Source organism: Manis pentadactyla, chromosome 14, assembly GCF_030020395.1.
Source record: "Manis pentadactyla isolate mManPen7 chromosome 14, mManPen7.hap1, whole genome shotgun sequence".
Taxonomy (NCBI): Eukaryota; Metazoa; Chordata; class Mammalia; order Pholidota; family Manidae; genus Manis; species Manis pentadactyla.
The window spans coordinates 7550869-7574966 of NC_080032.1; the positions used below are offsets into that span (position 1 = coordinate 7550869).

Below are 24098 nucleotides of genomic sequence, written 5' to 3' on the forward strand. Positions count from 1 at the left end.
AAGCAACGTCACGGCGAAGGGGCGTGCAGGAAATACGTCAGCCTGGCCTCTCCGCGACTCGCTCGGCAACCGCCATCTTACGAGCTTCTCGGGCCGTCGGTGCGGGTAAACTGCTTTGACAACGCACTGTTCACGTACACCGAGGCGGACTGGCAGCCCTCAGCGTCGCAGTCATGCCGGCCGGACCCGTGCAGGCGGTGCCCCCGCCGCCGCCCGCGGCCACCGAGCCTAAACAGGTACCGCGACCCCTGCACCCCGATTGGCCGCCCGACCCTAGGCCTGGGCCCTCCCCTCCGGCGCAGGGGCTCCTCTCGCGCAGGAAGGAGCGGCCGCTTCGGAGAGCTTGGAGGGACTGCAAGTCCCAGGAGGCAACGCGCTCCCCACTTGGCACTGCCTTCTGGTAGCAAAAGGAGCTCCCAAGACTGTAGTTCTCAAAGTGTGGTCCGCGGACCAGCAGCATCCGCATCATCTGGGAGTTTATTAGAAATGCAGTTTCCACCCCAGACCCTCTAAATAAGAATTTGCATTTTAACAAGGTCCCACAGTGATTCATTAAAGTTTGGAAGCACGGATCCAGCCTGTACACCGGCCTTCTCTGGTAATTGGGGCCACTGGGCCCCCCGCCCAGCCATTGCACAGTAATCCCGAATTTCCAAGATTGCACGGTACATCCTTGAATTTTGCTTCTCAGCATTTACTCGGTGCTTACTCTAAAAGTCAAACACTGTACCCAGGCTCGACTTCACCTGAATGAATGAAGCACAGCTCCATCCGTAGGGAGCTCACAGACTAGTGGGGAGACAGTTACAAGTGAATATTCAAGAGATGTTTATTGCCCAAACCCTACAAAAGATCTCAATCAGCTGAGGGGGAAAGATGATATGATAGGCCCTGTAATACAAGTACCAGGTGCAAAGGAGATGGTAATCTAATCACCATCGCTTTGGTGGGGTAGAGGGGAAATTAAGGTAGGTGAAGCCCACAAGAGTTAGAGGTAAGTGGCTTTTAGAAGGATGAGTTTGTTCACCAGACAGGTGATTGGGAAAGGGAAATGGCATTCTTTATCATTGCACAAATAGTTGTTGAGCTCATATTGTACACTGACTGCTGTTTTGCATTCATAATGTAGTGGGGAACAAGACAGAAGAAGTCCATGCACTTTCCACAAATATTTTAAGTACTTATGTATTATTGGCATTTTCCCAGTCACTTGGGAAAAAAGAAGCAAGATCATACAAGATAAGTGCAAAGATACCAAGGTAGGAATCAGGTGGTTCCTCTGGTCAGAGCTAAATAAAGTGTGGTTGAAGCATAATGTTGGGAAAGTGGTGGCAAGAGATGCATTTCTGAGGATTTGATGTTTTCCTAATAGACAATGGGGAGAAAAGAAAGAGTTTGAAGCTAGATGGTGACATACCTGTTGCAGAAATTCAGGTACGTAGGTAGTGATGTGGAGAATTTTGCGAAGGACAGATAGGTTGTGTTATTTTAGAAAATGCTCAGCGCCCTGCCTAGATTGTGGCAGGGGGCTGGGACAAAGGGGATTGGGATTGGCAAGCTCCAAGGCCCGGAATGGCTGGTGGTGCAGGCTCTCCAGCTAAAGTGATGTGTTGGAATCCTGGTTCTGCTATTTGGGCCAGTTAGCTTCTCCGTTATTCCTCTGTTTTGTCACCTTTAAAATGGAGATAGGGCTTTTGTAGCAGTTATAAGATTAATATATTTGAAGTGCTAAGGAAAGTATATGGAACCTATTCTATGCTTGATAAATGTTATGTGGAGGCGGAGGGACAGGAGGCCACTGTTTCTGGTCTGGATGCCTCGGTACCTGGTTGGCCATTCATGAGGAAAGAGGTTAGCAGTCAAAGTGCTCAGGAGTCAGCTGGATCTGAAGCTCTGTGGCACACAAGAGTGATCGGGACATCGATTTGGCCAGGATCGTTCAGCCTAGAGGTGGTGGAGGAGCAGAGGATGTGGCCATGAATGCCTGAGGACAGCGTGAATATTGTGAAGGCAACTGAGAACACAATTTTGGGGATCCCTAACATAGGACAGGTGGTGAAACGGCCAGGAAGAAGACTTGGATGGAATGGTGAGCAGGAAGGAAAGACAGGTGAGAATAGGACCTGGGGGTTGAGGAGTGGAGAGTTGGTGAAGAAGTTGTCACTGGTCATAGCCAGGTAACCACTGTAGTTGGCTGTTTGGCAGAAGCGCTTGAAATGGATGAGAACCAAATGGGAGGTAAGGAAGTGGGAAAGGCGAGACTGGAAGAACTCAGGACATTTAGCTACCAGGGGAAGAGGGAGATGGGGAGAGGGCAGCCGCAGGAGCATGAGGACAAAGGGGAAATTTTTATTTTTCTAAGATGAGAGATTTGACCCTTTGTTTACTGAGGGGAAGAAGCTAGTAAGGAAGGGATATTGCAACTTACAGGACAATTAATATTAAGTATTCCAATGGAGTTTGACAAAATATTTGAGCATTGAGTGGTGGTTAAAATTATGGAATGGATGTAAAAAGGGCTTTCAGGGCAGAAAGAGCTGCCAGCAAGGAGTTTCCGTTTCTTTGTTCAGTAAACAATTGCCAAATATCCCATGCCAGGCACGTCCTTGGGTGCAGGAGATAGACTTGGCCTTCTAGATTCTGGAACATGGTTTCTCAGAATGTGGTCAGATCTCTCCCTGCATTTGAATCACTTGTTCACTTGGTAAAAATGCAGATTCCTGGTGCATCTGAGACAGTCTAGCTGGGGGAAGCCAAAAAAGGCTGCTCTTTTTACTCGTTTCCCAGGAGAGCCCCATACAAGCACAGTGTAGTTAAGAGAACCTCTCTTCTAGAGCAGAGGGTCCTTAACGTGAGAGACGTCAATGGGGGAGAATCTGTATTCTCAGTAATATTTTGGAGGAGTTTAATGGTAGGGAACCAGCCCAAAGCCAAAAACTTAAAGACCTTATTTTCTTTTCCTATTTTCACAGCCCACAGAAGAAGAAGCATCTTCAAAGGAGGATTCTACTCCTTCCAAGCCAGTGGTGGGGATAATTTACCCTCCTCCAGAGGTCAGAAATATCGTTGACAAGACCGCCAGCTTTGTGGCCAGGTAACATAGCTACCTCTGCTCATGTGAGTCACAGGTAGACTTAGTACCAGGGGCTCCTGAATCTGCCTAAGGGTGACATCTAGGTGTTTAAAGTATCATTGTCAGCTTTGGTCTGTTAGCTCATCTAAAACCACAATGTGGTGGGATAGGCAACGGGCAGGACTGATGTCTCCAGCCTGCTAGTGGCAGAGTGCGAGTCACCCCAGCCCCAGAGTCACCAGGAGCCTGTGCTTCCACATTGGGCTGAGGAAGAGCCTGGAAAGCTGTTCTGTCATGGATGGATACTCTGTGCATCTTTATCTGAGCTGCTGGCTTGAGGAAGACAAAAAAGGGAGTTAATCATTCTCATTGTGCAAGGACTACATTCCTCAGAGCCTCAAATGACCCATGTGCAAAATGGAATAAATGCCACCTCAGAGTTGTGAGGCAGGGGAGGTAATGGGACTGGATTCAATTCAGGCACAGCATGAAGGTTTAGCTGTCTTCTTAGGTGGCATAGAAATTAGTCCAAGTTCCTCTCATCCTTCCCTGTCGTACTTACATATGCTCACACTTCATCGGATGGCTTTTTTTTTTTTTTTAATTGAAGGGTAGTTGACAACAGTATTACATTACATTAGTTTCAGGTGTACAACACAGTGATTCAACATTTATATACATGATAATTCTAGGTACCAGCTATCACCAGACCAAGCTGTTACAATATTTTGACTATATTCCTTATGCTATACATTACATCCCGGTTACTTATTTATTTTACAATTGGAAGTGTGTTTATATATATATATATATATATATATATATATATATATTTGTGTGTGTGTGTGTGTGTGTGTGTGTGTGTGTGTGAGGGCATCTCTCATATTTATTGATCAAATAGTTGTTAACAACAATAAATTTCTGTATAGGGAGGTCAATACTCAATGCACAATCATTAATCCACCCCAAGCCTAATTTTTGTCAGTTTCCAATCTTCTGATGCATAATGAACAAATTCTTACATGGAGTACAAATTCTTACATAGTGAATAAGTTACATGGTGAACAGTGCAAGGGCAGTCATCACAGAAGCTTTCGGTTTTGTTCATGCATTATGAACTATAAACAGTTCAAATATGAATATTCATTTGATTTTTAAACTTGATTTATATGTGGATACCACATTTCTCTATTATTATTATTTTTAATAAAATGCTGAAGTGGTAGGTAGATAAGAGATAAAGGTAGAAAACAGAGTTTAGTGTTGTAAGAGAGCAAATGTAGATGATCAGGTGTGTGCCTGTAGACTATGTGTTAATCCGAGCTAGACAAGGGCAATAAAACATCCACGTATGCAGAAGATTTCTCTCAGAACATGAGGGGGGAGGTTCTAAGCCTCACCTCTGCTGCTCCCCATTTTCTCACCAGATGGCCCCCTGCGACTGTGCCTGTCTTAGGTTGTTCCTCCCTTGAGGAATCTTACCTGTCTCTGGCTAACCAGTCATCTTCCGGGGCAGATGGCTTTTTTCAAAAAATTTTTTATTAAGGTATTATTGGTATACACTCTTTAAAGGTTTCACACGAAAAAACAATGTGGTTACTACATTTACCCATATTATCAAGTCCTTACCCATACCCCAATGCAGTCACTGTCTGTCAGTGTAGTAAGATGCCACAGATTCACTATTTGGGATGGCATCTTCTCGATGGCCACTTGACTCCAAAGGTCAATACATTTCTTAGTTTAGTGTATTTAAAGTATCTTTGGCAGCCAGCAGGCCACATCTAGCCTACAGATCTTTTATTTGACCTCACGATATTTTCTTAAAACTTGAGTTAGATGACACTGTTTAAAATGAGGAGATTGCACAATAAACCTTGATTTCTGGCTTCTCGACAAACTGGACATCTCCTTAACTGGAAGCAGCCAGCTCAGGGCCGACTGCTGTCCTCAGTCAGGGCAGAATGCTTTCCCTGGGGCCACTCCTCGACCCCTTGGCAGAATCCCCATTGCAGTACATCATTTAATAGATGGGCCCTTCCTTTCCTAACCTAACAAAATGAAACAGAAGGAGGTTACTCTGGCTGAGATCTTTCACTGTATCTTTTCACATGGACACAGTGAAATCCATGTGGATTCATAACACATTTCAAAACCTTTGATTAATCTAAGTATTGGGTTAAAACTGTTCTATGCTCAGTTGAACGTTATCAGTCTGTGTCAGATTTTGGGCAGCAGGTGTTGTGTCTATGATAAATGTTTAATGTCTCATAGCAACACTCATTCTTCCCCCTTTCCCCTGATATTTTAAAAACAGAAAAAATAGGAAAAGGGTGTTGGAGGAAGAATCACCACAATCTCACTACAAGAATAGTTTCTACAGCTGTTTTCACTTTTTCCTGTTTCCTTCTGGCCTGTGGCATCCTTTTTTAGATCCTTATAATACTAGTAGAGATAGTTCCACATCCTGCTTTTCCCTTTCGAGCTGTGGTGGAAGCCTTTTCCCATGTGCTGCCCGGTTCCTGATGCTCTGTGGCCCTCTCTGCAGAGGACGCCCCACCTTGAGGTGACAGGCCTTGACTTGGCCATCGCCTCTGTATTTTCCTTGAAGGTTGTTTGCAACATTTTCAGTTTGGCAATTGAAGCTATAGGGAAGTCTCTAAGCATTTTCTTTCCTTTCTAGATTGTTTCCTTAGGAGATTCTGTGTGGTATGCTACTGGCTTGAAAGAACATTTTTAAAGATTTCTTAAAACATTTTGCCAAGTGCCTTTCTAATAATTTTGTGCCAACCTCTGCTGCCACAGAAGTAAGAGTGTATCCAAGTTCCCTTAAAAATAAATGCACACATCCACATCTCTAGATCTATTTTTGGCTATGATGATTGCAATGTAGGCATTTCTAAAATCTGAGGACTTGCTTTTGTTTATGTTGCATTGAAAGTACAGACCAGCATCTCACTCTGGGATAAAGAAAGCAAGTAAAAAGGATAAAAGAAGTCTGCTTCACTTCTGTTCACACATGTTGATTGATGGCACATGCAACCAAGTGTGATTTTTTCCAAAAGGAGTGTTTTTTCTCTAATTTTCCTTCCATTCCCTGCATTTTCTTGTCAAGAAACTGAAGTGGAAATTACGCTTACAAAGTCCCACCAGCTGGGTTGAGTCAGAGCATGTCTTTTTTTCCTGAAATCTATTCCTTGTGTTAGAGAATATAATTCTAAAATTAACATGAACTTAAAGCATCAGAGTAACTTGGAATGAACATTTCTGCCTGTTTGTTGTATCTTTCCGATTGTTCCCAGATGTGGTGAGGTCATGGCTTAGGAGGCAGTGATAGAGGAGACAGCCAGAGCCCCCTTTTCCAGCAGCCCTTTGTCTCCCCCGGGCGTTTGCTGGGTATGGTGGCCTGATTTAGCAGTATTTAAGTGTGGATTCACCTCCCTCCTTGCATGTGATTTGCATTCTTTAAAGAGGGGGAAGAGTGCTTCTTCTTCAAGCAGGAAGTTCTAGTTGGACTAACATACTGTCATGTGGAGACCTCATGGTGTTGGTGACACTGCCGAGCGTGAGCATGACCAGGACTTGGGGAGGAGCTAGTCTAGGTGTTGATGACCACCGTCCTGGCACAGATTGTTATGGTCCTAATCTGGTCACAGCGATGCCTGTACCCTGTCTCCTGTGGTCTCTTCATCAGGGCCAGGATGTGAAAGGCTGAAGAGAGTGGAGCAGCCTGGGTGCCACCAGCCCTGGAGCTGTCCTTGGGTATGTTTGGGATAGCTCTCAGTGCTGGGCTTTGGCTGGAGGGCAGAAGAAACCCCACCGATGTCTAATATCCAGATCATGTCTAATGTTTCTGGAACAGCCTCTTCTAGCCTTCATAGGAGTGACAGCCCTTGTATTTGCAAGCCACTGTTTGATTCAGAAAGACTTGGGCATCTCCTTAACTAGTTTAATCTTAACAGTACTTCAAGGTAGAGGATAAGGTGGTGTTAGGCACATGTTACACATAGGAAATCAAGTCAAAGAAAAGTTCAGTAACTTGGTGAGTCAGTAGTGAACCCAGAACTTGAACATGTTCACATTTTGTGTCTTTAAAGTTAGTGCACTTTCTGACTGATATAGGTGCTGTGTATGTGTGACACCATTGGGATTCTTTAAAAAAAAAAAATCTGGGTTTTCTAAACATCATGAGAGGACGTTTTTCATTATCCTGAAGTTTTAAAGGCAAACAAGAGGTATGTAGAAAACTGTCCCAGTTACAGAGAGAGATGGGAGAACTCCCGGTGATCTTAACTGCTCCCCTGTCATCTGAATGTGCCCGCAGAGCGGCAGGGATCTGAGTCCTTGGAGAACTGTTTCCTGTGTGGCCCTCACCCTCTAGTATATGACGTGATTTTAGGCAGTACTTCGATGAAGCATAAAATCAAATTCTCTACATTTTCATTTTCTTTTTTCCGTTGTTCTTGTTACCCAAAGAACAGAGTCTCAGTTTGGTGCTAGGGTACCTCGAACACCTCCCCAGTACTCAGTCCTCCCTCTTTTTGTCTAAGAGAACTGGCCCCAGTCTCAGCAAACTTTGAGCTAAACTTTAAGTACATTACTTTATTTTCATTTAATTTTATAACTGCCACCTATTAGTAAAGCTATTCTGATTGTTATTTGAAGTAGTAATATATGCCTGCTTTTTAAAATACATTTCTTAAGGTAAATAAATTTTGAAAAAGAAAAACCAGACGGTTTGGAAACGTCTGGCCTGGCAGAGGAGCGGCAGGGGCGGTCCTGGGAAGCCCTGTGGTAGAGGAGGCCTGTGCTGGGCCGGAGGCGGCCGGGGACACCGGCAGCGGCGCCTGGAATCTGGAGGAGGAGCTCTGCTCTGCCGAGGGGCGGGCCTGTTTGAGGGGTGGTGGCCAGAAGCTCAGATGGGTGGTCTGGGTCTGAGCAGTTGCAGGGGTTGTGATGTTAATTCTTTCTTCCTTCTAGAAATGGACCTGAATTTGAAGCTAGGATACGGCAGAACGAAATCAATAACCCCAAGTTCAACTTCCTGAACCCCAACGACCCTTACCATGCCTATTACCGCCACAAGGTCAGCGAGTTCAAGGAGGGGAAGGCTCAGGAGCCCTCAGCCGCCATCCCCAAGGTCATGCAGCAGCAGCAGGCTGCGCAGCAGCAGCTGCCCCAGAAGGTGGGCACCAGCCCCACCCTGTGCTCCCCCGGGCTGAGGGAGGGTCCCGGGCTCTGCCTGCACACCTCACAGCCCCCAGGGAGAGGAGTGAGGGTTTACCCTGTCTCACAAGGGCACACCCTGGGCCAGACGGCAAAGTGCTGCTGACAGCTGTTGTTTCTGGAGCGCTGCTTGTCAGGCTCTGCCCGGTGCTTCAGGAGCCTCACGGGGCGCCAGCAGGGTGACCATTTCACAGATGAGGAATCTGAGGCTTGGGAAAGTGCATTTTACCCAAGGCCACAGTCAGGACTCTGTGAAGTCCATGTTCTCAGCCCCTCCTTGCCTGGGTCAAGGGTATAAGGGCAATGCTGTGATGTGGCTGTGGACCGCTTTTGTGCCATCCCTCCCTCCTGGTTCACCTTCCTAAGGCTCCTCCATCTGATCTGCCCTAGTGTCCCCCTCAGCACTGGGCCCAGTGCTATGGACTACTAGGGTTTCAGTGAAGATGGGAAGGGTTGGCACATTTTGCCTCCTGGGTAGACCTAGGCTAGTCCCTGAATCATGGTGGCAAAAGCTGCCCCTTATTTTTATAGTGGGAAAGGTTGACTCAGGTTCTGAGACTTCGCATCGTAATTTACTACTCCTAAGGCCTCAGTTTCCTCATCTATAAAAAGGATTCCCAGTACCTGTTCTGTCTACCTTGTGGTTTTTGTGGAGGCCAGATGAGTTAACGAATGTGGAAGTCTTCTGTCTAGTGGTTTCATCCCCACTTATTAGGGCTTACTACGTCCTCTGTTCCTTTTAGGTGAGATTTATTTTAATAAGCCATTTTCCTGTCAGATCTTCTGCCACCTGGTTTTGGACCTGGGTTTCAGGGCAGCAGCAGAACACAGAAGGGAACAGATCTTACTTGAAGCCATTCAGAGAATTGAGGCCTCAATTAGCCAAGAAATGAGGGTTCTCATGAGTTAGAGTTCTCTCATACAATGTGCCCTTGGTGTACACTTGATGAACAAGTGCAGTGGTGCCCGCCGTCCTGCCGGCGGTTCGTTCTCACCCCCTCTGGAGCCAGTCCACCTCTGTGCCGCTTGCTCACACTCCCTCTGCATTTCAGGTCCAAGCGCAGGTGATCCAAGAGAGCATTGTGCCCAAAGAACCCCCTCCTGAGTTTGAGTTCATCGCAGACCCCCCTTCCATCTCAGCCTTCGACCTGGATGTAGTGAAGCTGACGGCTCAGTTTGTGGCAAGGAATGGACGCCAGTTCCTGACCCAGCTGATGCAGAAAGAGCAGCGCAACTACCAGTTTGACTTCCTCCGCCCACAGCACAGTCTCTTCAACTACTTCACGAAGCTGGTGGAACAGTATACCAAGGTGCCTGGGCAGGGTGGGGCCAGGGCACTGGGTCCTGGGGAGCAAGTCATCTCACCAGGAGCACTCTAAGCACTCACTGTCTGCAAACAGACAGACAGAGGACTGTTTCCTGGATTAAGATCCCCAGATCCTTTTTTATTCTGTTATTTTCTTCTCCCTTCTCCCTCAGAACTTGGGTATTTAGTACTCTAACCTGAGGGCACTGGTGTCTCCCACTAGCCATGGGAGACTCTAGGAGCAGAACAATTCTTGGGGTGGAGGTACAGGGAGAATGGGGTGGGGCTGAGGCACTTTGCCAGTGACAGTAGATGCTGTTGGGATAGTTGGGATGACTGCCTCTTTTGAGCAAAAAAGTCAGCATTCATTCTCTCAGCATGTATACATTGAGTGTCAGACATTGTTCCAGGTGCTGGAGAGAGGATAGTAAACAGAAGACAGAGAAATAATGTCTTCATGGAATTTCTTGGTCTAGTGAAGGGGTGATAAGCAAGTGAAATGTTTTTGGAAGGTCAAATGGTGATAGGTACTATGGAGAAAGAGAAAGCAGGGGACATAAATCAAGGCAGGTGGGGCTTGTGGGCTCCAGTCTTAAATAGGATCATCAGGGGAGGCCTAGTAGCATCTCCAAAGGGTAGGAGCAGATCCATCCTCTGCAAACAGCGATCGCATATTGTCCGTATTGGGTGGTCTGCCAGTGAGTTTGCATACTTTCCTGCTAATCCTTGGAGCAACCTTTTAAGTTGATGGTGCCAACTTAAGTGGTGGTGTCACTATTTTGTAGAGGGAAATCAGCTTACAGAGGATCGGTAATTGGCCTAAAGTCACACAGACTCATGGAGCTGGGTTTGGGACCCGGAATCCCTTGCTCTCCCTTCTGTGACTTCACATGCCCTGAAAGGCCACCTCTTTGTTCCGTGTTGTGCTGATGGGTATCTTAACACTTCTGTGTTTCAGATCTTGATTCCGCCTAAAGGATTATTTACAAAGCTCAAGAAAGAGGCTGAGAATCCTCGAGAAGTCTTAGACCAGGTAAACTGAATTTCTCATAACCAGTTACTTACAGTGCTAATGATATTGCATGACTTCTGTTCTGTGTTTAGAAATAGGAATAGTCTCTGAGGCAGTGCCTTGTTACGCTCCAGGCACAGGACTGGTGGGAAGAAAGGCCTTATGGCTGCAAAGGGCAGAGGAACCTGGATTCTCTGCTCCCCAGCTTTGTGCTTTGCTCTCAGCTTCACTAGGTTCCCCTCTTTTCTCCCTTTGCTAGAAGCCCACTCCTGAACAGGTTCAATGGTGGCATAGGCCTTTTGACACCGCAGGCATATTGATACTGGCTGTTCTGGGTGGCGGCATGAAAGCCTTTGTTTGTCAGGCTCTCAGACTGCTGTTTCTCTTATGGGTACTCGGCTGTCATGCAGGCTTTCTGGGAGGGAATTTGCTACTCTGAGCACAGGGCCCCTTACCAACTCAAACAAAACTCTGAGTTTATAACAAACAGCTGCCGTTGGACCCCAGACAGAAGGTTTCTGTGGCACTTAGAATTTTCATCTTGGGCCATACCCTGGGCCTGCCTGAAACCAGATGCAAATAGCATAGTTTTCTCCGGAAACTTCCTCTTAAGGACAGAGCAGCCTCCTGTTGTGTAGGAGATGCTGACTTTGGTGAGTGTCCTGCAGGTGGCAGCCTGGTCAGGAGCCCACTGATTCAGCGCAGCCCGTGCTGTTCCCTGTCCCTTCAGGTGTGTTACCGAGTGGAGTGGGCCAAGTTCCAGGAGCGCGAGAGGAAGAAGGAAGAGGAGGAGAAGGAGAAGGAGCGGGTGGCCTATGCGCAGATCGACTGGCATGATTTTGTGGTGGTGGAAACGGTGGACTTCCAACCCAATGAGCAAGGTGGGTCTGTGAGGAAGGTAAGTCTGTGACTCCAGACGGGGAGCCAGGAGCTCAGAGCCTTCTGGGTGTTCTTGTTGAGCAGTTCCCAGGGGTCACCAGAGTTCTTCAGAGGGCTTTTTCATTTCTGTTTCATCGCTGCTTCTGAAAGATTTCAGTTTTACCGCATTGCCCTAGTTAAACCCAATTTTAGCAAATACTGTGCTAGACCCCGGGTGGGCTTCTGGAGATAGGAGAGAAGTCAGCCCAAGCCCGTGAAGCGCTCGAAGGGGGAGAGAGAGAATGTCCGTGAGGCCTCCCTCTGACTCCGGCTCGCCCTCTGCCAGGGAACTTCCCTCCCCCCACCACCCCGGAGGAGCTCGGGGCCCGCATCCTCATCCAGGAGCGCTACGAGAAGTTCGGGGAGAGTGAGGAGGTCGAGATGGAGGTTGAGTCTGATGAGGAAGACGAGAAACAGGAGAAGGCAGAGGAGCCTCCTTCCCAGCTGGACCAGGACACCCAAGTGCAAGATATGGATGAGGTATGCCCCTGGGAGGGCCTGCGGGGGTTACCTTCTCCCCTGGGGTCCAAGGAGGTAGGGTGCTCGCCGCCAGGGTCGGGTCCAGCTCCCTTCAGAACCTAAAGGAGGTATGGGTCCTGAACAAGATACCCTGTCTGAGCAGCTGCGTAAGCCCAGGCAGCACAGAGCCTCTTCCCAGTCAGGCAACAAAGATGCATTCACAAGCAAGGATCGGAAAGCTGTGCTGGCTCTGGTCTGTGACCTTCCCCTTTTGCCCAAAGGCCCTGCTCCCCACCCTCTCCATGCCAGTTTTCTGGGAAGTGCACCATGATTTGATGCATTCAAGCTTAGGCCTAAATGACGAGCAGTTCCCAGAGCTTTTCTAAGCGTAGTCTGTGCTGCTTTTCGGCCACCTCTACCCTCTTCAAGGCAGGCCCTTCAAGCAGGCGTAGAGGCTCCGGAGCCAAGTGGCCCTCCTGCCCTCAGGGAGAATTTGTGTGCAAGCCCGAGAAGAAAAGGCCTCTGTGTCTGTGGGAATGGACTTTTTCTTTTCCTCCCAGCATTGCTCCATGAGCGGCTATCCTTGAGTGCCAGCTTGCTCCCCACACCCCTCCCCAGCATGTTAAGTGCCCTTGGCCTCCTGGGACTGCTTGGTGCCAGCTGCTGGAAGTGCCTGGGCGGAGTGTCAGCATCACAGTCCCCAGCGCTCCATTCATGCTGAGGAAGCAGCTTGGCCGGCTGCCCCAGGAGGCTTAGCACATAGACACTGGCTGGCAGGGGCCTAGTCTCCTGCCACCCTGAGAGCCACCAGGGCTCAGCTACAGGGAGCTGGCTTCTTAGCCTCTCTCTGAGTCCTGTCACTACTTTGCTTTTCAGGGTTCAGATGATGAAGAAGAAGGGCAGAAAGTACCCCCACCCCCAGAGACACCAATGCCTCCGCCTCTGCCCCCCACTCCAGACCAGGTCATTGTCCGGAAGGACTATGACCCCAAAGGTAGGGCCTGCTTTCTTACCCTCACATGTTCCTTGGACCTGTCTGTTTCTAGGAGGGCTCGAGGCAGCTTGTCACAGGCTTCATGTTGGGAGGAGGACTTCGTAGTATCCAGTGCCCTCTTACCCCAGGCTGCCACCTAGTGTTCTCACTCAAGCATCTGTTTCCTTTTAGCTTCCAAGCCCCTGCCTCCAGCCCCTGCTCCAGATGAGTATCTTGTGTCCCCCATCACGGGAGAGAAGATCCCTGCCAGCAAAATGCAGGAACACATGCGCATCGGTCTTCTTGACCCCCGCTGGCTGGAGCAGCGAGATCGCTCCATCCGTGAGAAGCAGAGTGATGATGAAGTGTATGCACCAGGTGAGGGGGATTTCCCCACTCAGGCTCTACCCCTTCTCTGACTCAGCCCTGACTAGCTTTGGCCCATGAAAATCTCTAAACTGCAGTTTGTTTTAAGCAAACACAGGAAACAAAAAGTGAGGTCAACAAAAGCTTGAGGATAGGTGCAGCCTGTGATGCTACAAAAGATTCCGTGTTTCCTGGAAGGACTTTCTAGAAGGACTGTAGGATTCCCCCAAAGGCTGACACCTGACGTGGATGGCACATGCCCTTTGACATTCTAGAGCAAGACCGTAGCTGGGAGGCATGCTCGTTCTGGGGGCTGTCTGGACTGAGGACTCCGATGGCTAAAGTACCCCAGGCACCTTGAAATAAGACGCAGTGGTCCTGGGACTGCTGTGTGAGAAGCAGCATGATAGGGAGGGAACCGTTGCAGAGGCAGGAGGACCAGGCTTTTGGTGCTGACTGCTCCTTGGCCTCTTGTGTAACCATGTCTGAGTTGTCTTGCGTAAGTCCAGGGGCTGGGCAAGCTCTGGTTTACAGGCCTAGTGCTGATCGGGCCTCTGCTCCCAGGCTTCGAGGACAGGCCTGCTGTGGTGGGACCCGAGTCAGCCTCATCCCCTGCGATCAGCCTCCACCTGCACCAGGAAAGCTGCTTGCAGCCTTGTTGGAAGGGTGCCTGGTTTAGTTTCTCTTTCTCACCTCTGCTTCTGTTCTGTGACTGTATCAGGTCTGGATATTGAGAGCAGCTTGAAACAGTTGGCTGAGCGGCGTACTGACATCTTCGGTGTGGAGGAAACAGCCATCGGGAAGAAGATCGGTGAGGAGGAGATCCAGAAGCCGGAGGAGAAGGTGTGGTTCAGATGCAGCCTGGTGCCTTCCGGTCCTCAGACTCCCACGCGTGGGGTTGGTTCCAGGAGCTCTGTCAGGCTATGGTATTGCTTCCCCTTGCAGGTGACCTGGGACGGCCACTCTGGCAGCATGGCCCGCACCCAGCAGGCTGCCCAGGCCAATATCACCCTCCAGGAGCAGATTGAGGCCATCCACAAGGCCAAGGGCCTGGTGCCGGAAGATGACACCAAGGAGAAGATCGGCCCCAGCAAGCCCAATGAGATCCCCCAGCAGCCCCCAGCTCCGTCTTCGGCCACCAACATCCCCAGCTCGGCCCCACCCATCACCTCTGTGCCCCGGCCCCCTGCTGTAAGCCTGCAGCCGCCTTGTGGATTAGAGTTTGCTTCTTGGGGTTGGACACTATTAACTGAGAAGGGCAGCTCCCTTGCAGTGGTGCCCGGATGCCCAGTGGGTTGAGTTGAGAAAGACCCCTCCAGTTGGAAGTGGGAACCTCTGACCTGATCTTGTGTCTGTGTGGGAGGGTCGGAACAGGGACGGAGGCAAGTGGCAAATGTGAAGCACACTTGGGGCAAAGAGGGCTGAAGGGGTTGTCGACTGCTGGCCTGTCTTCACGAGGCTAAGTTGAGGTCAGCCTCTTTAGTGGCTCTCTCAGTGTCTGCCACAAGCAGCTGGTTGAGTCCACGTGGAAAGAATGTCTCCTTGGGCCTCTCTGGGCATATTTCCTGTCAGAGCCCGGCGTGAGGCTGCAGTGTGCCACCCCTGGGTGCTGAGGCAGGGCTGCCCAGCCCCCATTCTCAAGGCTACGGGTGGCCAGTGGCGAGCTGTGTGTACCTTGGGATCCAGCCTTGGCTTCCTCTGACCTGTGGGTCCTTTCTCTTCCACAGATGCCACCACCTGTTCGTACCACAGTTGTGTCTGCAGTACCTGTTATGCCCCGGCCCCCAATGGCATCAGTGGTCCGTCTGCCCCCAGGCTCAGTGATCGCCCCTATGCCACCTATCATCCATGCACCGAGGATCAATGTGGTGCCCATGCCTCCCTCGGCCCCTCCTATCATGGCACCCCGCCCACCACCCATGATTGTGCCAACAGGTCAGTGTCCCTCATGTCACTTTCCAGGCCACTGGGTGCGTCAGCACTACAGGCCACACTGAGCAGAGTGGTGTCTGGTGGCGGTGCCCTCTGTTGCATCTGGGGGTCTAGCCAGGAGGAGAACTTTGGCTTCCCTATGCGACAAATCCCTAAGCTGGGAGCTGGGGAGCACGGCTCCTGGGGGAGGTAGGCTGATGTGGCAGAGCTGGAGTCCGCACTCCACGTGGGTTAGGCCCAGGCAGGCCCAGACACCTGACGGTGTTTGCTGTCAGCTGGCATCTGCTCTGGCCAGTCCTCTGCTGCCTAATCTGGGCAGCCTCCCAGGTCACCCTGCCAGGGAACCTGCTGGCTGCCAGACTCAGCAAGGAGTGGCTCTTCACACCTCTGCCTGGGAGAAATGGGATACTACTGCAGTCTCTCACCTCTCAGAAGCCCTGGGTCCTGGGTCCCTTTCCCCACTTACTGAGCTGCTTATTCCTGTTATGTACAGCCTTTGTGCCTGCTCCTCCTGTGGCCCCTGTGCCAGCTCCAGCCCCAATGCCCCCTGTCCACCCACCGCCTCCCATGGAAGATGAGCCTACCTCTAAGAAACTGAAGACAGAAGACAGCCTCATGCCTGAGGAGGAGTTCTTACGCAGGAACAAGGTATGGGGTCCCAGAGTGCTGCCTGTAGCCGGGAGGCCCAGTCCTGCCCCAGTCACACGCCCTGGCTCACCCTATCCTTCCACAGTTTTAGCTTCGGGGCCAAGGTCAGCCACTGGAGGTCTTGGGAGGGTTTCTGAGTACACATTAGATGTGGGGTCAGCAGTGGGAGGAACAGATGGTGTTGGTGGTCCCCCCTTGTGTGAACTATTGTTATGGGGGCCAGCAAGGAGAACCCAGCTGCACAGGCAGCAGGATTGGGTGTGAAAGGGGCCCAGGACCTGGAGGAAATCCTGGGTACAGTTTTTAATTTCTCTGTGGCCTTTGCATCCAGCTACAGCCGTAGTAGGGGATCCTGCTGGGGTGCTGGAAATAAGGGAAGGTGGGAAGCTCGCACTGCTGTGCCCTAGGGAAGCTGTTAGGCTCTGGTGGGATGCAGAAACCATCCCAGTTCTACTCCCCCAATGCATTTGACCAAAAATTTTTTCGTTATTTTTTCCCTCTGATAATAGTTCTCACTTTCCAAGTACTTACTCGAATGCCAGGGTAGTGCCACACATTTTATGGGCACTTGGCCACTTAGTGCTCATGACAGTACCACACAGCAGTTGGTGATCAACTGCTTTACAGACATTGCACTGAGCCTTGGAGAGACCTAGTTAGCAGGGAAGCTGAGCTGGGAACTCAGGTCTTCTGACCTCCAAGCTCATATTCTTTCCCCCTGTGGTGCTTCTTGGGAATTTGCAGAGCATTTTCATATCACTTCTTCAACTCCAGATTCACTAGTAGGCTGGGTAAGGATCCTTTTAAAGAAGAGAGACCAAATCTTGAAAAGGAGTGATTTGAGCCACTTTACAAGTGGTGTCAGTAGTGAATTGGGCCAGAGTCCAGGAGCCCAGAAGGTGAGGTGACATTGTGTGGACTGGCCCAGGAATAGCGGAGCATAGTTCCTAATTGACTCAGGGCTCCCAGGCATAATGGCCACTTCCTGTTTTGCAGGGTCCAGTGTCTATCAAAGTCCAAGTACCCAACATGCAGGATAAGACAGAATGGAAACTGAATGGACAGGTGCTGGTCTTCACCCTCCCACTCACAGACCAGGTATGAATTGCTGCTACCAGCTGGCATCAGGTGCTGGGGACCAAGAGTTCAAGGGGCAGCTTCCTCCAGCTGACCTTAGCAGTGGGGTAAAGGACCTCTCCTTGGTCCCATAGGTCTCTGTCATCAAAGTGAAGATTCATGAAGCCACGGGCATGCCTGCAGGGAAACAGAAGCTGCAGTATGAGGTGAGTCAGGTGTCTGTGGTCCTGCTGCTTGGATCACCATGCTTCTGCTGTTCCAGAAACGTAAATCCTCTGTGGCATTAAAGGGCTGGGAAGACACCTGGATGTGGCCATCTTGAGTCCATCCTAGAAATGATGGTGCTGGCTGGGAGTGCTGGGCTAGGTTAGCTTGGCAGGATGAGGCTCTGGTGGGGGGGCACAGTACAGTTTTATGTGGTGTTTGACAAACTCTCTGCCTCAGTGGCTAGGGTGGATATTTGGGGCCAAAATGTGGGAATGCTCTGGTGGGTTTCTGGCCCAGTAGTGGAGAATCCCAGCCAGTGTGGTCTTGGGGAGCCTGGGTTTGTCCCTGGACACAGAGATGATAGTCCAGTTCAGCCTGCCACGTCACAGAGGCCTGCTGTGTTTTCCCTCTTTGAACTTTGACAAATCTCTACTTTGGGCCTTAGTTTCCTGCTCTGTAAGATGAGGCTGTAGGACTAGTTGATCTCTAAAGGTCTTAGGATTTGAGAGTCAGAATTTCATGGGGTTGGTCAGTGTCAACTTTGGAAGGAAGGAAGGAAGGGAGGGAGGAGGGAGGAGGAAGGAAAACATTCCAGGAGGAACCGGAGACCTTTAGTCCTGCCCTGGGCCATGTCCCCTCCCCCCACTGCCCCTCCTTCCTTCAATATAAATTCAGGGTTGTAAACAGACATTGGGAGTTGTGAGGCTGTATGATGTGCCCAAGGCGAGATTGCCCCGCACTAAGGCACGCGTCTGTTCCCCAGGGCATCTTCATCAAGGATTCCAACTCGCTGGCTTACTACAACATGGCCAATGGTGCCGTCATCCACCTGGCCCTCAAGGAGAGAGGCGGCAGGAAGAAGTAGAAGAAAGAAGCTTGCTGTCAGGTCCCAGCCCCTGCCGTTTGTCTCTCCTGTCCCTGACGCCCTGCTCCAGACCCAGAAGACCCTGCCTTGCACGTTTGTTTTTCTCTTAACTAAGTTTAAAAATTCAGATTGTCCTGCAGAATTTCAGCCCCATTCAGACCCTCCCTCATTAATAAGATAGGGCTTTTTAGCCACTCTTTCCCCAGTAGTCTCTGGAATCCCTTTACATTTGGGTCTTGATTTAAGGGGATTCATTTCTTTGGGCAGCCCGTTAGGAAATGTAAACCCAGGGATGTCCTGTGAAATAGTGTCATAGTGCCATCTGGCAACTTGCTGATTGACTGGTTGTTACTGTCATTAATCATTTTGTATCTTGACCATGGGCTGCCTAATAAACCTCTTGGACCCTTTTTGTGAAATAAATATCATAAGATTTGTCCTTGGCCACCTGTGCCCTGTCGAGACCTGAGGCAGTGACATGGCCCAGTGCCTTGTGACTCCTCTTCTCCCGGGGGAATGCAAGGCTGTTAACTAAAGTCTTGATATCATCAGGTCTTTTTTGAAGCCTTCTCAGGAAGATACATTTTTGTTGCTATTTAAAAATCTTTGGGCTCTCCAAAGGCATAGCCTCATGTATTTAACAGACTAATACAGGATGCTGGCAAAATGCCAGGCCCACAGAAGAACAAGGACAGATGAGAAGCAGTAACTGGGTCACTGGGCAGCAGAGAAGCACATGCAGAGTAGGCTCGAGGGTAGTTCCTGCCGGCCCGAAATCACCTGACTGGTTCTGTGACCTTGGGTAGGTGGCTTGCCTTAAGTGAGCATAGGGACATGATGAGGTTTTAAAAAAGTATTTATTTTAAAAATATTTTGTTGTACCAAGGCCATGAACTACTCTAAGGACTTCATAAAATCTAACCAATTTACTCTTAATTCTTTTAAGCACTTAGTCAATTTTAACTCCTGTCATCCTGAGGTAGGTATTCCTGTTTCATACTTAAGTAAACTGAAGCACAGAGAGGGTGAGTTGCATGCCCACAGTCACACAGTAAGAAGTTGAATAGGGAATGTGTGCAAAACACTTGTCACGGTCCTTGCCCCCTAGTAACGGCCAGACACAGGCTGTTATTTTTGGAATATGCTGTCACAGGGAGGTAGGCTCTACCATGGATGTTCAGAGAGAGGAAGGTGTGAGCCTGTTGATAACCATTTCCTGGTTTTAAACTTAAACCTGAAGATCTCATGTGTTTATTCCCAATGCCTTTTCTTTGCAGTCCCCACATTTGGTCCTCCTAGCTGCCCTATGAGATCATCTCTAGGGCTCAGAGGTGTGAGGCCATTCCCAAGGTCACAGAACCATATTCTTGTCACCCCATTCCTGCTTCCCCTGACCAAGCTCAAAAGCTAACTCAAGGTGTAGGGTGCAGGTGGCCCTTCTACAGTGCCAGCTGTATGGCTCCATTGTAAACTGCTGTATCCCTCCCATTTTTAAGTTGATTGATGCGATGTTACTCCTCATCCTCTGACATTGCCTCCTGCTTCGTTGCTGAGAGATTGCTTTAGGAACCAGGGCTGAAATTTGTCTTCCCAAGGTGGGCTCCATGGTTTTGGTGCTTAAAGTGAGCCCACTGCTGTCTCCTTCTCTAAGACCAACACCAAAAATCCCCCTGAACACCACATGGCTCTTGTTCTAAGGGAAAATGGGAGTGGTCAGGAGACCTGGCGTAGTCCCACACTCTGAGCGCTCCTTTCTTCCCAGGATTGGCTCTGGGGTGGGGGCAGGGCCTGGTGTCAGGGCATTCTCTTCCGCAGATTGGCAGACCCTGTGACAGAGGCTGTTTCTAGAGGCCAGGAATGCTGCTGAGTGGAATGTGAGTGAATGGGTCTTTTCAGCCACCCTCTGGGACCCAAACCCAGTTTCCCAGAGCTCCTGAATGAACATCTGTCCTGGCTCACTGAGCTGCAGAAGGCTCATTGACCGTGTAGCCTTGTAGCTATCAGCGGCCACAGGCCCGGCATGTGGCCCAGCACTGTGCAGTTTATTAGGACCTGCAGCATGTAGGCAGTGCCTTGCTTGCATAGCTTTTCTGATTCTCAACTGCAGTCCTCTGAGGATTATTACCTCGCCCAGTTTTTCGGATGAGGTGGGTACCCAAGGTCATGTAGCCAGTGAGGCTTTGGGAGGCCAAAGGAGCTCTTCCATTCCTGGTGACTACTCTGTCCTCACTGCTACATAGGACCGGACTGTGAAATGGGGAGAAATGTTCCTTTTGTGGGACTTCTGTGAAAATTGGACACAACTTGATGTTTTCAGAGTCACTATAATTTTCAAGACTTGCATGACAGGGCTCTGGGAGTCAATAGACATTAAGGAATTTCACATTCAATTCCACCAGCTACTTGAAATGAGCCCTTGTCATGTAGCCCAGAGGAGCCCATTAATGATTAGACCCATTTCACTTTCTAAAGTTATATACAAGTCATATTAGAGAATATAAACAAAGGTTAGATTAGGTTATGTTGGGCTATATACTTGAAATATGCAGTATACTCTGATTATATATAGCAATCCTTATATGTAATATTTCATTTATCCCCTTTAAAATCAAAATTCAAAAATCAGAAGGAAAGTACAATATAGCTCATCCTTTTCAAGGTTACATACTAGTATATAAGATTTTTAGGAGCTTTTTTTAAAAGAAAAGTGAAATGTAAGATTTTGAAGTTAAGATCATTAACTGTCTGATTTGGGGATTTGCTCTTCATTCTACATTGTTGTATTTTAAAAAGCATAAGTGAATAATTCTAGGTACTCCTTAGGGGTATAATCCATGAAGCAGGGCGGGATACACTCCTATCCTTAGATCATTACAGAGAAGTTACTGTTGTCTTAAGCTGAGTTTAGTTAAGCCAGTCACTGTGTCCTATCCCTGATCTGTGGTGACCGCGTTAGGGGTGGGCATGTGTCCTAGTATAAACAGATGATGGAGGAAGGAACTCAGCTTCTCCACCATTGAGCAATAACTACCAGGAGAATCAACTGTTGTATGGATAGGTGGTGGAAAGATGCAAGCCTGGAGCTGCTAGGAGGAGCTCTATATTGAGGATGAAGCAACCACAGGAAAGAGGACAGAGCAAAGAAGAAAAAAGGAAAATGAGGCTGGTATCCCTGGTGACTACCTCTGGATCAAACTTCCTGAAGCTAATTTACCTATTTAATTTTTAAAACTGGAATCCACTAAATGGCAGTTTTAGATTAAACCCCTTTGAGTTGTGTTCTTCACCACTTGGACCAAAGGATTCTTAACTGTTATCTTCAGTGTAGAGAGAAAAAAGCTATAGTTTGCCCACTCTTCATAGGCTGCTAGCCAGCAGCTGTCTACCGTTTGAACCTCAGCTCTGTTTTCATTACAGATAAAGGCTCTGACATCTGAACACCTACTCATGGCCAATGCTGATAGATGTCCTGAGCACATGGCAAACTCCACATTCCAGGATCCAGGAGAGGGGACTGCAAGAGGGCCTGTGAGCATTTCAGGCTAAATTTTCAGGAATGACCCCCATTAGGAGGAGAATGCAGGTTTTCAACACATTCCTATAGTCGTGTCCAAACATTTCTCATCCTCAGAAGAACATTGTGTACTAGGATGTTTCACGGTATTGCCAAAGGCCTCTTATTTTGTACTCCAGTGAACCACTGATTGTGGAGGGGATTCCTTTGGGTCATTCATTCACTCTTCCTCTTGCTTATTCACATCATTCTGAGCCTGCTTCTCTTTACGGGGCTTTGCATTCTCTGCCCTGCTTCTTACACCCTCTTCTCCCAGATTCCCATAAAGAAGCTTCCTCATTTCCATCTACTCCCCCCACCGAACCCACCTGACCCCAGTATTCTTTATATATTATCCTGCTTTATTTTTTCATACTGCCTGACCAGTGATCTCTGCTTTTTCATGTTCCCCCATTTCTTCCACTGGAATGTAAACTCTGCTGGACCCAGACTTCATCTCTTGTTCACTAAATACCAGGTAAGTTAAAGAGCTCTGGAGTTTGAAGTAAAACAACATTTATTGAGTGTCTGCCATGTGCTGGAGGCTTCAGAGACAGCTCATTCACTCTTCACCGAGTAAATACTGACACTCCTATTTTTTAGAAGAGGAAATAGGTTCTGAGAAATTAAGCAGTTTTTCACAAGAACATCAGTTGTTGAGGGGCACAGCCATGAAGTGAAGTGTTCTGAGCCACGTGCCATTGGTTAAGTTAGGTAAACTCTCCTGCTGCAGTCACAGACTGGTGGGCGAGTTTGTAAATGCTGTGCAAGCCACAAATGCCACCACCCCTGGCTTCCATTTACTGGGTATTTCCATGTTCCACATGCTTTTTAGCATATACCATACAAGTCTCCGAACAACTCTGAAATTAGTAGGTATTTTTTCAGTATGTCCATTTTGCAGATGAGGAAATGGGCTTAGAAGTGATTTGCTCAAGATCACAAAGTGACAGAAATTTGAATCCTGGATGGTCTTATGTAAGAAAATTAGGTCAAAAGCTGGGACATCAACGTTATAACTTGAGAAACATATATCCAGTCTCCTAAAAATGGACACTCAGGTGCTCTAACCTGCCTCGCACTCCTACGCCAAGTACACCTGGGATGAAATCACTGTCCATGTGCCCTTACAGAGCTCCATGTTTGGGTTATGACCTTACTACCATAATTAGGGAATCAAAGGATTGTAGATACTTTGCCGGGCCCGGGGCTTCACGTCTGCTACAGAGTGGCTGGCTCCTCTCCCTTTCCTGGGATAGGCCTAGACCCCTCATTCATGACCCACTCTGCACCTCTGGGACTAAAAGAATCCACCGCTCTGGAGCCACTGGAAAGGAAGAACATTCTCCCAGACTGGGAGTTTAAGACCAAAATAGCTGTGCCCACTCCCATGTCTGCTGTTGCCCTGTTTATGGGAAAGCCAGGAGCCTATGGAATGTGAAGTCTGCAACAGTGAAGTCTTCAAGAATGTCTGGGCCACGTGGCATCAAGGAAATGACTGGTGAAATCACTCAAGGTTTAAGACTAGTCATTCCTCGAGTCCCTTAGCAACCTGTTGCAGGCCCTGCAACTCAGGCCTAACTCCTGTCCTTTCCCCTTTCTGGATCTGTCTCCCCAACAAGTCTACTGGGGAGTGTCAAATGACATGGTTGTGACTTACAAATAAAGTGCTGGACTTAGGAGCTGTCTGTGGCCTCCAAGAGTTGATAAACTCGGGTCAGAAGTAGGCTGCTGGGAGCTAAGTCCTATATAGATAAAATTGACCCATATCTTCCCATATAAACTGTTGGTAGGAGCTAGGTTCAAATCTTGACTGCTACAGGCTAGTTCCAGGACTTTAGCCAGCTGACTTCACTTCCCTGCACCTCACTTCCCTTAACTATAAAATGGGACTACTAATAGTATCTACCTTTGTTGCTAAAAGAGTCTAAGAGACTGTGAACAATTTGGAAAACAGTTTGTCAGTTCCTCAAAAAGTTAATTACTGTGTGACCCAGAAATTCCTATTCCTAGGTATCTACTCAGGAGAAACGAGTATATGTTCACACAAAAGCTTTACCCAAGTGTTTATAGCAGCGTTATTCATAATAGCTGCAAAGTGGAAACAACCCAAATGACCATCACTGATGAATGGATAAACAAAACAATATTCCATATGATGGAATAATATTCAGCCATTAAAAGAAATGCGAGTACTGATACATAATGCAACATGGATGAACCTTAAAAACACTAAATGGAAGCAGCTAGCCACAAAGGCCACATATGATTCCATTATATGACTTAACAGAAAAGGCAAATCTATGGAGACAAGATTAGTGGTTGCCAGGGACTGGGGGAAGAAGGATGGGAAGTGACTGGTAATGGATAGGAATTTATTTTCAGCGTGACGATAATGTTAAAAAATTAGGCAATGGTTTCATAAAAGATGGTCTCCAGACTCCACGCCCATAGAACTGTAAATATGCTTAAACCATTGAATT

General features: G+C 48.5%; 1 protein-coding gene across 1 annotated transcript; it reads left to right on the forward strand.

The window, feature by feature from the left end:
* The first annotated feature begins 38 nt into the window (after positions 1 to 38).
* SF3A1 (splicing factor 3a subunit 1) lies at positions 39 to 18472 on the forward strand. Its single transcript, XM_036908785.2, has 16 exons — positions 39 to 236; positions 2973 to 3094; positions 8054 to 8258; positions 9352 to 9609; positions 10564 to 10638; positions 11348 to 11498; positions 11822 to 12015; positions 12871 to 12988; positions 13160 to 13345; positions 14055 to 14176; positions 14279 to 14524; positions 15061 to 15268; positions 15759 to 15913; positions 16910 to 17011; positions 17125 to 17196; positions 17961 to 18472. Exons 1-16 carry the CDS (start codon positions 174 to 176, stop codon positions 18060 to 18062), a joined length of 2379 nt encoding a protein of 792 aa, XP_036764680.1. The 5' UTR covers positions 39 to 173; the 3' UTR covers positions 18063 to 18472.
* The last annotated feature ends 5626 nt before the right edge of the window (positions 18473 to 24098 follow it).